The sequence below is a fragment of the Barbus barbus genome (assembly GCF_936440315.1).
Source record: "Barbus barbus genome assembly, chromosome: 36".
NCBI classification, from domain to species: domain Eukaryota; kingdom Metazoa; phylum Chordata; class Actinopteri; order Cypriniformes; family Cyprinidae; genus Barbus; species Barbus barbus.
Window position 1 is genome coordinate 2,410,976 of NC_136714.1, and position 15,947 is coordinate 2,426,922.

Here is a 15,947-nt window from a genome sequence, read left to right on the forward strand (position 1 = left end):
GTTTAAACCAGTGCAAATGTGTATTTAAACCAGTCGCATACCACATTGTTAGGTATATGCATGCTAAAATAATATATATATATATATATATATATATATATATATATATATATATATATATATATATATATATATATATATATATATGTATTGTAGGGCTTGATGTGAGTATTCAGAAGAAACAACCACTTTGATGCTAGCGTGCATGGGATCTTGGTTATTATAGCGCCACCATGTGGCCAGTTTTTACAAGATTTAGTACACAGCCTCATTTAGACACTTCGCCAATTTTTATGTCAGCAATTCTGATTCCACATTATTAGTCGGCCATGTTTGTCAAAGAAAATGTTAGCATTTGACCCAAAGAAGACAAATATATATACATCTTTTAACTTAATTGAAGCTGCAGAGTTGCAAAGGTTTTCAGTTGTAGTGCCTCCTATGGTTAGAATTTGACATAACTTGGTGTGTAATCTCAGAATGTCCTGTCGTTTACATGCATCAAGTTTTAAATTGGAATATTGTGTTTGGAAGATATACAGAAGGTCAATTTGCAAAAATGGGTGGTAGCATTAAATTTGTTTATATCTTTGCATCGTTTTGATGTATCACAATTCTTTTGTTAACTTTTTGCTATGAAAGTCTCCAGATGATAGGTACCAAATTTTGTGCAAATTGGTTTTTCCGAAAATTTAAAATGGTGAAAAAATTTCCTTGGGTGCAATAAAATTGTATATATATATTTTTTTTTTGTGGGACTCAAGAATTCAGAGAAACAATAGAATTTTGACACTGAACTAAAATGCAAATGTACTAATTATAACACCACCTAGTGTCCAACAAGAATAAATTGAGCAAATTCTGATTAAATGCATCAAGCAGTGCGGTGGGGGAAAAAAATCAATTTCAATAAATGCAAAATTTAAGTAGATTTTTAAAATTGTATTTATTATTCATACATGCACATTAGGCTATATTCCTACAACATGATAGCTTAAACATATGGTTGCCATTTCCATCTTTTGAGCAGTGTTACAAAAATCTATACAACAATAAATTGTAAAACACATTAATGATACAGTACTTGTAAATTACATAGTATTGTTACAAATTATAATAAATCTAAAATAGCAGATGACACTGTCTTGCACTCCATCACCTCATTTGACACATTTAGGCACACACACACAACACACACAACACACAAACACAAACGATTAGTAAACTGCAAGCAGTAATAATTAAATTATTGGCCACATCTGTTCCTTGAGAAATAAAAAAAGCAAACAACGAAACCATCAAGAAATGTACTCACTGCTAATTTGGGATATGAATATTCATCACAACACTGCCCACAATTGAACAAAGTGACACATTTTGGATAATGAAGAGTTGTGATATTGAAGGAGAAATGTACTTTGATACTGTAGCGATGATTTGATTGTCCATACTGTATATTTAGGGCATCTCAAGCCAGAGATACCGCAATAAATTTGTGTAACAATACTGTGGCAATGATTTGTAACATAAAATTAATATAAGTGCTAATACCACTGTTGACCATAATTTCCGTGTACCACAAAAGATGGATAAGCATTTCTCTATATTCTCTGGACAGCTACCAAAATATATAATCAAAATCACAGAACGATTTTTTTTCAATAAGTATTTTCTTGGCGACTCTTAAAGAAATGCTAGCATGTTGAATTTACATTATAATGAGACAAACTGTATTCTAAAAGTTATTCTGTGCTTACCTCACCAAACTCTCTTTCCCTGTGTCCTTTCACCTTGCATTGCACAAATTCTGTTTCCTTCCCTCTCAGTCTTTCATGATCTCCTCGGTAGCCCCGTCCGATGTCTGACCATCTGAGGAGTGTGTACTATGTGCAGGAATGGAAAATAGCAGCATTATGGTCGCAGATCTTGCCCCCCGAGCCTCAATCGGACCACTCGTTCTCCTCCGGCTCAGAGTCTTCATCTGATTCACTGTATTCCACGGCGATGCGTCGGGATAAGATGGTGGCCACATCGTTACCCACTGGCTCTTTCTTGGCCTCCTGCTCTCTCTGCTCTTGCACCTTACGAAGCTGGATACCTGGAGGAGGAGCCAACAGTTCAATAAAAGCTAATGCATACACCGCCGTTCAAAACTTAAAGTTGATCTGCTCATCAAGGCTGCATTTATTTGATCAAAAATAACGAAATTTAGCGACATTTCTGTGACGCAAAGCTGAAATCTCATCAGCCATTACTTAAGTCTTCAGTGTCACACGATCCTTCAGAAATCATTCTTATATGCTGATTTATTATCTGCCCTGCTTAAAGGATTAGTCAATTCCACAATAAAAAATTCCTGATAATCTACTCACCCCCATGCCATCCAAGATTTCCATGTCTTTCTTTCGTCAGTCAGAAAAGAAATTAAGATTTTTGAGAAAAAATGTTTTTCTTCATATAATGGAGTCACACGTGACCTTTCCAACATGACTACATAATGTGTGAAGTCGAGCTAGTGCAAGACGAGCATTTGTGGTTAAAAAGTATATTATTATTTTTTTTATGACCTATCATTTCGCTAGATAAGACCCTTATTCCTCGGCTGGGATCATGTAGAGCTCTTTGAAGCTGCATTGAAACTGCAATTTGGGCTTTTAAATCATTGGCTCCCATTGAAGCCCACTATATGGAGAAAAATCCTGGAATGTTTTCCTCAAAAACCTTAATTTCTTTGCGAATGAAGAAAGACATAAACATCTTGGATGACATGGGGGTGAGTAAATTTAAAATTTTTAAACTTTATTCTGAAAGTGAACTAATCTTTAACATGTTTTGGGACCTGTGATTTCTTTTTACAGGATTCTTTGATGATTAAAATGTTAAAAAGAACAGAATTTATTTTAAAAGTATATATTTTTTGTAACAATATACACTACCGTTCAAACGTTTTTTCTTCCTTTTTTTGAAAGAAGTTAATACTATTCAGCAAGGATGTGTTAAATTGATAAAAAAAAAGTGATAGGTCAAGACTTATATTGTTAGAAAAGAGTTCTATTTTAAATAAATTCTGTTCTTTTGAACTTTTATACATCAAAGAATATTAATATTAAGCAGCACAACTCTTTTCAACATTGAAAATAAATCAGTATATTAGAATGATTTCTGAAGGATCATGCGACACTGGAGACTGGAGTAATGATGCTGAAAATACAGATTTGTGTCACAAGAATAAATAAAATGTTACATTATATTCAAAAAGCAAACAACTATTTGAATTGTAATAATATTTTACATTATTTCAGCTTTTATTGTATTTTTTATTAAATAAATACAACCTTGGTAAACAGAAAATACTTAAAAAATTTAAAAAATCTTTATGATTCCAAACTTTTGACCATGTTTTCTCTGCACACTGACCTCTGCGGATGGCGGCCAGCAGGTCGCTCCGGGCATCGCTCATGGGGATGAGAGGCACCTGGCCCTTCCTGGGAAGAGTAGACTCTCCAGACGGGTGTGTTACTCGGGACGGGGACGGGGCGTGGGTGGGGGGTCCTGGTGGGGGAGGGGGCGGGGCCACAGGCGGGCCGCCCATCACAGCATGTGAAGGGGAAGCGGTGTAGGCAGAGGGAGGAGCTGGAGGAGGAGATGGGCTGTAGGGCCGTGAGAGCGAGACCACTGTCCCCGGAGCCAGAGACTGAGGTCCAGATGTGCTGTCAAAGGCAGTCTGAGAGGAAGGGATGAGGGGAGGAGGTGGAGGAGGTGCAGGCGGGATGAAATGCTCCAGGATTTGATGGCCGCTGAGAAGTGATTACAAAGGAGAAATGTTTAAGGAACTATTTCGCAATAAAAATGTATTCGTCACATCCCAGTTCACCCAAAAATAAACATGAATCTTTATGCAGTTATTTCTTTCATTAAGAACAAAATGATAATTTACCAACATACCTGGATAATATATGGATAAATAAAAGATAACCTCAACTTTAGGTTCCAAAAACTGTAACTGAGGTATATAAGTAGCACAATATTATATCATATAGTTATACATATATATTATAATATAAAGCAATGTTTATTTTACCCTATTTTTTATTCCAATCTCACACATCTGCATTCAAAAGGTTGTTTTTTTTGCAACTTTTCCCCCTTTTTATATATATAATGTCTTTCTGTAATAAAAATACATTTGTGATACATCTCACCTCACAAATGTGGAAGCAAAATGGCTAAACATAAAAAAATTAACTTATACAGCCATACGATCTTTGCAAGTGCAGACAGTTTTTTTTTTGTAGTTTAATCAGTCTTTCTTTTTTAATTTATATATTAAGCATTAAAGAAACAATATATTTCTTGTTCACTGTAACCGCCCAGTAGGTGTCAATATGCACTAAGAATGCAAATCACCATTAATAAAAGAAGAAGAATCAAGAAATATAATTGTAGATTTGGTGTTTTTTGGGGATGTCTTTGTGTGTTTATCGTGAACATACTCTGAGATGACCCAGTTATATTTTTTAAACCAATAACTGTGAGTAAGTAGGATTTGTGCTAATCAACTGAGGGACTTCACAATAATACTTGAGATACACGAGTTAAAGGAGTAGTTCACCCAAAAGTGAAAATTTCCTGAAAACTCACACGCTCTCAGGCCGTCCAAGATGTAGATGAGTTTGTTTCTAATTAGATTTGAAGAAATGTAATAAAGGGCTTTCCTGTAGCTCAAATAGTAGAGCATGGCGCTAGCAACGCCAAGGTCATGGGTTCGATTCCCAGGGAAAGCAAGAGCTGATAAAATGTAAAAACTGTAACTTGAACGCAATGTAAGTCACTTACAAAAGCGTCTGCTAAATGCATAAATGTAACATTTCATCACTTGCTCAGCAATGAATCCTCTGCAGTGAATGGGTGCCGTCAGAATGAGAGTCCAAACAGCTGATAAAAACATCACAATAATCCACTCCAGTCCATCAGTTAACATCTTGTGAAGCAAAAAAACTGTGTTTGTAAAAAACAAATCCATTATTAAGACGTTTTAACTTTAAACCTTCACTTCTGGCTGAAATACGACTCCATAATCCATAAAAAAGCTTCCTTCATTGAAAAAGTCCATCTTCTGTTGTCTCTCACATCAAAATCCAGCCACATACAGTATTTGTTTAGAGACTGTTTTGGCTTGTAAACTGTACTCGATCTGTGCAGATTTCTCTACTGATTCAGAAGAGATTACGTTTTTAATGGAGAAAGCAATATTATTAACTTTATTTTATTCTGACGCAACACTTTGAAGTTAAAACATCTTAATAATGGATTTGTTTCTTACAAACAGTCAGATTTTAGCTTCTCAAGATGTTAACTGGTGGACTGGAGTGGTGTGGATTATTGTGATGTTTTTATCAGCTGTTTGGACTCTCATTCTGACGGCACCCATTCACTGCAGATCCATTGGTGAGCAAGATGCAATGCTACATTTCTCCAAATTTGTTCTGATTAAGAAACAAACTCATCTACATCTTGGATGGCCTGAGGGTGAGTACATTTTTAGAGAATCTTAATTTTGGGGTAAAGCTACTCCTACTGTATATACTGTAAGTGTATATATATTTCAACTGTAGAGAGAGAAGTGACATGCCTGTATTCTTTGGCAGATGTTGGCCGGGGTCCGTTGAGGGACGAGTCTGGCGGTGGGGCCTGAACGCGTCCTAGAGAGTGCTGTCTGGCTGCAGCGGCGGTGGAAGAGGCCGGGGGCCGGTACGCTCGGTCCAGGGACTGAGTCTGTGTGGGGCCTGCGTCTTTCCCATCAGCTCCTGCTCCACCTGCTTCCTGCGGGTGGCTGGGACTCGCTGGGTACGAGTGTTCATCTGACATGCCAGATCTGGGTTAAAGCACAGAACAACATACAGACACACAGCATGCACAATATAGTTATAATGTGTTACAATGAAGTTCATTTCTGATCATTGTTGAAACATTTGTGTGCAATCAAATTCTTAAATTATTTACTTGAACTGAACATCAAGATACTTTTTTTCTTTCGAAGAAAACCATACAGCATGGGTCATTTTCATCCACTTTATGCATTCATATACGTTTTTGTGGTCATGCATTAAAATAAGTAATGAACATGTCAATAATACTGCTTATCTGCTTTACTGAACCCTGGCAAGTACAATAAAAATAGACAAAAGTTCATGCTCACAAAACAACAAAAACAAAATCTAATAATTTTTACTAGCGATTATCGTCAAATTGATTTCACAGATACTATTTAAACTAAACTGAGCTAGACAATGACATCTCTGAATTCAATAATGAAATGCCTGAGTGTTTAATCGTATTATTATACATTACTGACACTCTATCCTCCAATTTGATACTGTTAAGTGCTTTGACACAATCTGTATTGTTAAAAGCGCTATATAAATAAAGCTGAATTGACTAGTTTATGATTCTTTTTTTCTGCATGACTGAAATCATTGCCTAATAGGTTTTAAGGTAAGTCATTTAAAACAGTATTTTCCAATACTTAACAAACGAATATACATCTTCAATCTCTCTCAAGCAGACAAGGATTAGATAGAACTTGAAGTAACGAATAAACAGTCCAATCTCATCTTCAAAATACATTTTGTGTTTTGCAAAATGCATGAAAACGAGCAAATAATGACTCAAAGGCGACTAATGCATCACGGGTCATTTGAAATACTGTTGTAGTGCTTTTTTTTTTAAATAAATTACTGTGACTAACCTTTCATCTACCTGTATATTGTTGGGTTTAACGTCAAATTCAAGGATACATACACAAAATGATATTCCATTTTTTTATATCAACACCATAAAATGCATTAACAATACATTACACCGGGGGTTTCCCAAACTGGGCTTAATGTAAGAACTGCAGTGGGTTTGTGAGTCTTCTGTAAAAAAAGTAACTGTAATCTGAAACAATATTATAGATACAGAAACATTAATGAAGCGTTGTGACAAGAGTCCTAATACAGTTTATGAGAGTTGTCAAAGCTCAGTTCATTTTTGGGTGAACTATCAAGAGATCACATGACTCACCTATCCGGAGACAGCGATCCCTCAGAAGACATGCCATGGTAAGGAGACGGGGTCAGGCGGGTGTCCGGGCGAAATTCCTTATCATACGCCATCATGTTCCACTCCTGACGCCGGTTACGAGCTTTACGGATTTTCTTTACCTCGCGACTGGGATCCTCCGTGTGTTTTTGCTCTTGCTAAGGCAGAAAAAAGGAAATGTTTCTATAAGCTTGAGTAATAATATTGAACCCCACAGAATAGGAAAAGTCTGTAACTGAACACTGACCTGATGATTACAGATGATTCGTTTTGGGGCAATTTTCACAAGCAACTTGTACATTTTCAAAACTCTCACAACAGATCATTAAAAAAATCAATCATGTTTTCTGTATCGTTCAGTATAGAATTGAACACTCGCTAATGTCAACAGTTCTGTATTTTGAATCAATTCTCTCTGCATTATCTCTTCTGTAATTTTGTTTTAGCAACCAACTTTTAAAATGCAACTATTTGATACATATATGATAGCTATTTTACCAGTTTACCAGAACATGCAATGTTCCCAATGCCTTCACTAGGGAATATTCTGAGCTGCGATGTTAAGTGAAGTGACATACGGCCAAGTATGGTGACCCATACTCGGAATTTGTGCTCTGCATTTAACCCATCCAACGTGCACACACACAGCAGTGAACACACACACACACAGCAGTGAACACACACACACACAGCAGTGAACACACACACACACCGTGAACACACACCCGGAGCAGTGGGCATTCATTTATGCTGTGGCGCCCGGGGAGCAGTTGGGGGTTCGGTGCCTTGCTCAAGGGCACCTCAGTCGTGGTATTGAGGGTGGAGAGAGCGCTGGACATTCACTCCCCCCACCTACAATCCCTGCCGGCCCGAGACTCGAACCCACAACCTTTGGATTACAAGTCAGACTCTCTAACCATTAGGCCACGACTTTTAAATGCAGCAGACAGTGAGAAATATAATAAATGCATTGCTCACTTTCAAGAGCTCTCCAAAACTGATTGGTCACTGGCAAAATATCTAGTATCATATGACTGATATAGCCTATTATAAAAGCCTGTTTCTGCCACTGAATAAAAAAAGGAATTGCGACTTTTTATCTCACAATTCAGATTTTTTAATTATGAGAAAAAAATTCATATATGAAGCGAGTTATAAAGTTCAAATTTTGAGGAAAACGTGCAAAAAAAAGTCAGAATTATGAGATAAAAAGTGGCAATTGCCTTTTTTTATTTCCAATTTAGTGACAGAAATGGGCTTCCATAATATATACAGTATGTTTTTTGTCCATTACAGTACATGCCTAAATGGCCATCACTTGAGAAAGATACTGTAATGTATTTTATAGTCTTTTGTTGTTTGCACTTTTAGTTGGAAGCTCTGTTTTGTACCTTGTCCATGCTTCCTGTTTCCTCTTTTCTGACTGTCCCCAGCTGTGTTTTTTTAATCCTCTTGCAATGTATTGGATAAGCAGTTGTTTCTGGCCATACACAAACACACACACACACACGCACACACACGCACACACACACGCGCACACACACACACACACACACACACACACAAACACACACACACACACACGCGCACACACACACACACACACACACACACACACACACACAAACACACACACACACACACACACACACACACACACACACACACACACACACGCGCACACACACACACACACACACACACACACACACACACACACACACACACACGCGCACACACACACACACACACACACACACACACACACACACACGCACATGTTGGTTTATGTGGTTTATGGGGACTCTCCATAGGCGTAATGGTTTTTATACTGAACAAACTGTGTGTGCTATTGCCCTACACCAACCCTACACCTAAACTTAGCCCTCACAGGAGACTTTGTGCATTTTTAGATTTTCAAAAAAACACCATTTAGTATGTTTTTTAAGCCTTTTGAATTACGGGGACATAGTGTCCTCATAAACCACCTTCATATTGTAATACCTCTGTCATACCCATGTCATTATACAAATTTGTGTCCTCATAAACCACATAAACATGCACACACACACACACACACACACCTTCTGCCGTCGTTTCTCCTTCCTCTTGTTTTCTGTGGCTTGCAGCATTTTTTCCTTCCAAAGGATAAAAAAGTAGGATGGATCGGTATAGAATTTGAGCCCGTCTTTTTTGTCATCCCTGCAAAACAACACAACGACATGCTTAGAAATGAAGTCGTTTTGCTTAATATTAATATTTCATATTGCTTACAATTCACCCTCAAAATCAAAAAAATTATAATCAAAAAAATTTATAAACAGGGTGATAAACAGGTCAGATTGGTTTTTGTGAGTTTTACAGCAGAAGCATACACTGACCTGTATGGCGTGAGGATGTTGAGAGGTGGTGGTTTGTCGCAGCGATGGTACATCTCCATGACAGGGTTCGGGATGGAGTTTCTGGACACCACCTGCTGGTCCTGAATAGTGGAGCTCTTGAACGCTTTCCGCATGTTGATGTCCTGTAAGGACACTGCAGAGCAAGCAGACAGAGCCGGAAAACACGGTCAAACACAAACCTGCTAGAAATGATATTATGTGCCAGATTCAGAGCTTGCGTCGGCACAAACCCTCTTTTGGTGTTAAAAACTGATGTCAAGATTTTTCATAAAGATGTCCAGTGAAACATTAGTGATTTCAAGGTGTGGTGATCATTTTTTATTTTTTGCGGCTGACCCTATTGCATATGCATTTTTAGGAGTTTCTCTTTCAGACACAACATTTATGTAAGGAGAGGATTTAAATGAATCATGCAAGGTGATTTAGTAAGGTTTGTGGTAGTCTGTTTACTGGTATTTGTGCCATTAGTTAATGCTCCAAAAAGCATGTCTTAACCCATTTTGCACCAGTGTTGTTAATAGATTATACACACCTGATATCATGGGCTCTGCTTGTTTGCAACCCTATGCTAATTTGCACTGCTCTTGGTAGGTTATTAGATTATTATTATTATCATTATGGAAATACGATGGCTCTGTCGGTACTTTAATTTGTGTATTGTTGGTAAATCACCCGCAGAACTTTACACTCCCATCTGCCCGTTTAAGGGATCGCGCTTTCATGATAATTTGCACTGTTGAGTGAATCTGGCCCTATATCTCAGAAGCAAGGTTTCTGGTTTAAACCTGTTTTGTTCATCTTATCTAAAAGCAAATAAATTATCTTTTTATTTTTTAATGTTTATGTTTTTTGTCTTTGTGAAAATAATGTTAAGATGAATAATGATGAATGAATTATGATGAATAATGTTGGTCCAAAGTATAATTATTTTCAGTGTCGTTATTTGTGGGGAACTTTCTTTTTCTGTGCATATAGTTTAGAGACTCATGGTTCTGATAAATTACACCGCAATTGTAAATGTTACCTGCAGGGTTAATGAAGTGAGTCAGACAATGAAGCACATTATGGACACACATTACATCATACAGCATTACGTAAATAGGAACTTCCCATGCACCGCTCTATTAATTATGTCCCCTCGTCAACCAAACTATTCCACTGTGCTCTTAAATAACTCAGCTAGTGTCTAGACACCAGTGGGATACGCAGCACTGCATCTACGCTGCTAATTACTGCAGCTGCCTCATCTGTGCTCATCTGCTCTAGTTATTATTCAGACTGCTCTGAATCACTGCATGAGCATTTTACCATTTCATATGAGAAAAACTATCTTTCATAACACATACACACAGAAGCTTAAAGGTCTTCACTGTCAAAATAAAAGTAACTTGAACAAATTATGACAGAAATTGTACAATAGAATGCACATCTTAATGTCATAATAATAATAATAAATTATTATTACTTTTTAAGGAATAAAAAAAATGCATGATTTAATTTTAACAGTAAACCTCTGTTGTGGAGCACTTTATTTGCCAAAAATGCAAGGGTTTGTTTAATTTTAATTTAATTTATGCCTTCATTTGTTTACCAGAAAAATACATAACACAGAATATCTGGGGTCATAGGGCCCTATTATTAAATGAATAAATGTATTTTTAGGAATCCAGTTAATTAGGCATGCATTTTAATTGATTATTACATTTTAATTAAACCAATAAATGGAATCCAGAAAAATTTTGAAAACATAACTTATTTTATAGGGTCCTAAAAATTTTACTTTTTGTTACATTGTATTGTTGTTAAATTGTATAAGTTTCATGATTTCAATTAATTAGACATGCTTTTTGATCATTTAATTTAACCATTAAAAACTGTCAAAAAAAAAAAGAATTTGGGAAAAAAAAAATTACAATGGATTTCATAGGGCCCTAGACTTGTGCATTATACTGAGTACCTGCACCCATCCTCACAACAGCCCTGTGGTTGTATCCTGGTGTATTTCCAGGCTGTGTCACAAAAGATCAGGTCAGCGGTGGGTCTGTATTTGCTAATGCACATTCATTCTTACGCACCCTCCTCCACTGTGGAGTCCAGTTGTGTGACCTTCACCGCCAGCAGGTCGACGCGCTCTTGCAAACTGTTCATGCGCACATAGAAGATGTTGGCCTCGTTAAACAGCTCCCCGAAGATGTCTTCCGCATGTCGACCTGAATCAATAAACACACAATGTACAATAAGGCAAAACTGACCATTTAAATAGCGTTCATCTACAAAATCATTTTTAATTAGAGACCCCATGAAAAAGGCTGATTCTTGTTTTTATGTACACTGAAAAAAATGTTGTAGAAAATCAGAAATTGCTAGTAAATTTAAAAAATAATTACAAAGAAACAGCAAGCAGCACATCCAATTTGGAAGTAGAAGAACTGAAATAGTGTTTGCTTGTAAAACGTACTGCCGTCTTTGTTTTATTCACAGCTTTGAAAAATAATTTTTTACAGAGCACATTCTATTGAAAAAGAGTAAAAAATGCAAAACTTGAAATTCATATATATATATATATATATATATAAAATGCCGAGATGCTAGCAATCGCCTTTTTATTTTCACAAAGTGCAAAAAAATTTAAACAAACGTTTCATTTCACATTCTTTTGAAACTTTTCCTTTTAATATACGATTCCTCACATATCAACAAAAATTTTGATTGAAAAGACTTCAATATTATTATCAAAATTATCAGTATGTTGGTGTGGGCTATTTAAAAAATATAACAAAAATAAAAATAAAAACTTTTAAGTTGCAAACATTATTTTGATGAGTTATGGTGACATAATAATGCTGCTTATTGCTTATTATTGTGCACAATTTAAACTCAAATTTCTGTATTTTTAATTAAGTTGTAGTAGCTTAATTAAATTGTCTTTATAACATTGACGATTGTTAATGTTAACAATTGTACCCTGTTGTTCCACAGCAAAACATTTGTCACTAATTAAATTAACACGTTAAATCGACAGCCCTAATTATCTGCGTTATAATGAGTTGCCTTTATTGAAATTTATTTAATTATATTTAATTAGCCGACATTTATATCCCAAGAGACTTACAGACAAGGAACATCACAAGCAACTTGTCATAAACTGTTTGTCTTTGCGTAATGCATTTCGCTCATGAAAAAGCCATGTAGAAAAATACTGTACTAGAAAATCATGATGTTCAAAGCTGAATGCGCTCAAAGCCGATGCAGAAGTCTAATGGGCTTATATCAAACCCAGGGTAATGAATGAAAAGAGCAAGCCAGGCCTGCATTAAACTAGGGTGAAAGATGACTGTACATCAGCAATGAACCTACTGAGTCCTCCCAGCTGTTTGATGATGGCCGCCAGTGTGCTGTTTGTGACACATTCCAGCTCGTTGGTCACCCCGCCAGGCAGGGCGCCCCGGCACAGGTGCTTGGGCTCGATGGTCCTCTTTACAAGAGGCATGGCTGAGCTCAACTACACACACCGACCTGAGAGAGCACAGAAGCCTGTTTTACACACACATTTTCTGAGGTAACGTCATGCTGCAAACACAAACATTTTAAACAATACTTTTTTTAAATCAGCAAATCCGGCTTTTAAAACGTCTAATTTTTAAACTTTCACCATTTACAGCTTTGCAAAGTACTGTGAAATTTTTTAAACATATTTTGTGCCAACAAGCGAAACTGCTATGCAATTGTATTTTTTTTTTTAATTTCGACCTCCACATTAAATATTTTATTTGAAATATGAATATGAATAAAAAATATGAATCAGTTGCAAAGGCAGAATCAGGGTTTCCCAAGTGAAAACAGGGTTTGAATGAACATTGATGTCTTTTGATGCACTATAATAGCTCATGTGTTACATTATGACTGAACAAACAAATACCTCTTTCATCAGCGGAGTGGTGTTAGGTCTGTTAACATATGCTTAATATTTATTCATGAAATGTATAATTGAGTCAATTATTTTTGGCACGATTCATTATTATTTTACAAAATATGCTTGAAGGAATATTTGTAATGGAGAGAAAATGTGCACTATAGGTGAATAGTAACAAACATAAACCAGGCTTTACATTCACTGGCTCAAAAAATTAAATTTTGGACTTGGACTGAAATGAAAGCATAAAAGCACGATTTGAATGTGCAGCAGAAAGAAGATTCAAAATGGCATTACTGTAAAAATAAACCGAAAAATAACACTACATTTATTACTGAGCCAGTGTGAATAAACAAATCTGAAGATTTTGCCTGACTTAATGCAAAAATAAACAAACAGACAATTTTGGTTTATTACAGATTAGCATATAATCTAAGGCAGACAAGTCTCATTAAATCGAGCAGGATCACAAAATTAAATAAATGCAGGCCTATAAAACATTATAAATTCTCAACATGAGTAGGTGTGCTACAAAAATGACTTTTCGCGCATGTTTAGCAAATATTCCATAAAATGCATAATAGAGCTGATTATAATTGGGAAAGCAATGATAAACAATTTAGTCACATGCTCACTTGGATGAATGCAATTAAAAATGACACAGAAAGTCAATCTCTGTAAACTTCATTTCATTTAAAGCGAGTGCTTATTTGCGCAGTCTCACGCACTCCATGCCTGTTGTGAGACTGCATTGGGTCTAAAATATTGGTTATTGGCCTGCTATAAAATAATTTTATTTTTATTGTATGTATGCATTTATATATTTTTTTTAAATACATTTATATATTTATTTGAGCCTCTAACTCTAGCACTCTCTATTCTAATTATATTCTTTAAAATAAAAAACTTGCCCCTTTTATAATTACACTTGCACTATTCATTTACTAACTGCTTGTTTCCTTAAAAAAACAAAAACAAACTAACACTAGCTTCTCTAGTCTATTTGTTTTCTTTTGATTTATTATACAATTAACAAAAAGCAAAATGGCCTCTAACACTAGCTTGCTCTATTCTATCCGTTTTATTTTTATTTATTATATAATTTAAAAAACTTTGCTACTGTCACACTTTACCAGCAGCAAGGAACGAGGAGACGAGGAATTTAGCAAATCTAGAGTCTTTAATAGTCCAACATAGAGCACAGGGAAGACATTCAAGAACCGACAAACACTAGCTGAAAGGACTGGGGCTTATAAACACAGGGTAATCAGGGAGGAAGACAAGACACACCTGGAATCAAATTAACAATCAACATGAGGGAGAAACTGGGTCACATGGGGGAACACATGGGGAGCAAAACACACACAAAACAGTCCACAATCCTGACAGCTACGTGTACTGTGTTAAGCTCACTGAGGCCGTTTCTCAATATGCGTACTTGTCTGTACTTGTGTTCTTGTGGACTTGTGAAACGTCATCAGTCGCTGCCAAGTACTGTTCCAATTCAAAGTTCACATCTAGCCAAGTCCAGTTCAAATCCCCGGATGTGTTCTTGATCCGCCCCTTTTACCGAGGATGCATCGAGAGGTGACTTGTGCGGACTTCATACGGGCCATAACCCAGAATTCAGTTCGTCCTCCCGTCCTCGAGAGTTCGTTCTTCTGAGTCGAACTTGGCAAGTCCAAACTCGAAAGGACGGAAGTCCAGACTCTGCGAACTTGGTATTGAGAAACGGCCTGAGACTTGTTACAGCACTTGTATATCATTGCTCTTTTGTTGATTTTGATTGCTTCCATTGTCCTAATTTGTAAGTCACTTTGGATAAAAGTGTCTGCTAAATGACTAAATATAAATATAAAATATAAATATATATATATATATATATATATATATATATATATATATACATTTTTTCACTATATATTAGCAATATATTTAGCCAGTGTGTTTGATGGGTTTACTATTTGCCTTGAAGCCTATGACCATTTCCATGACAACCAAGCATGGCCCTCTCTCATGCTCCGCTGAGTACTAGAGCTTCTAGAGTCACTCTCATGTGAGCAAGTCTGTTTGTCTCAGACAATCTCTCTGTAATGCTACTCTAAACACATCCATTTTCAGACTCATCTTATTTCTGTTTTGCCATTTTCAATATAAAAGCAATGCTTGAAAGAATTGTATCTTCACTATAGATCCCCTGATGAACAATTCCACTCATTCTCTTCTATTGGAAATTAAGAATTGTATAAACTTGCCGCCCACTGCCCTTCGCCTCTGTGGGCAACGCCCACACAGACTGCGCGTTCACTGAGACAGAATGCTCACTCGAGTACGAGTCTCGCTCTTCTCCACTCGCTGGCCTTCTAGCAAGGCAGCTCCGCTCTTCCGTTTCTCCTCTCTCAGCAAGCTCGGAGAATGAAACGATAGAGCCACAGGGCTAAGTAACTGGTTTTGAGTGATCCCACGCCGGCTCAAGAGCCTGCGCTCTGATCCACCGGTGTTTTTACACGTGAGAATCACCGCCCCTCGTTACATGAGTCTGAATATTA

At 36.6% G+C, this 15,947-nt stretch overlaps 1 protein-coding gene across 1 annotated transcript; it reads right to left on the bottom strand.

Annotated features, from left to right (window-relative positions):
- Positions 1–1,940: 1,940 nt before the first annotated feature.
- LOC306855740 (actin-binding protein WASF3-like) lies at positions 1,941–12,975 on the bottom strand (the record flags this gene model as incomplete). The annotated part of the gene is made up of 8 exons (XM_079394573.1): positions 1,941–2,098; positions 3,418–3,797; positions 5,633–5,875; positions 7,066–7,241; positions 9,168–9,285; positions 9,465–9,618; positions 11,561–11,695; positions 12,843–12,975. 8 exons carry the CDS (start codon positions 12,973–12,975, stop codon positions 1,941–1,943), a joined length of 1,497 nt encoding a protein of 498 aa, XP_079250699.1.
- Positions 12,976–15,947: the final 2,972 nt, after the last annotated feature.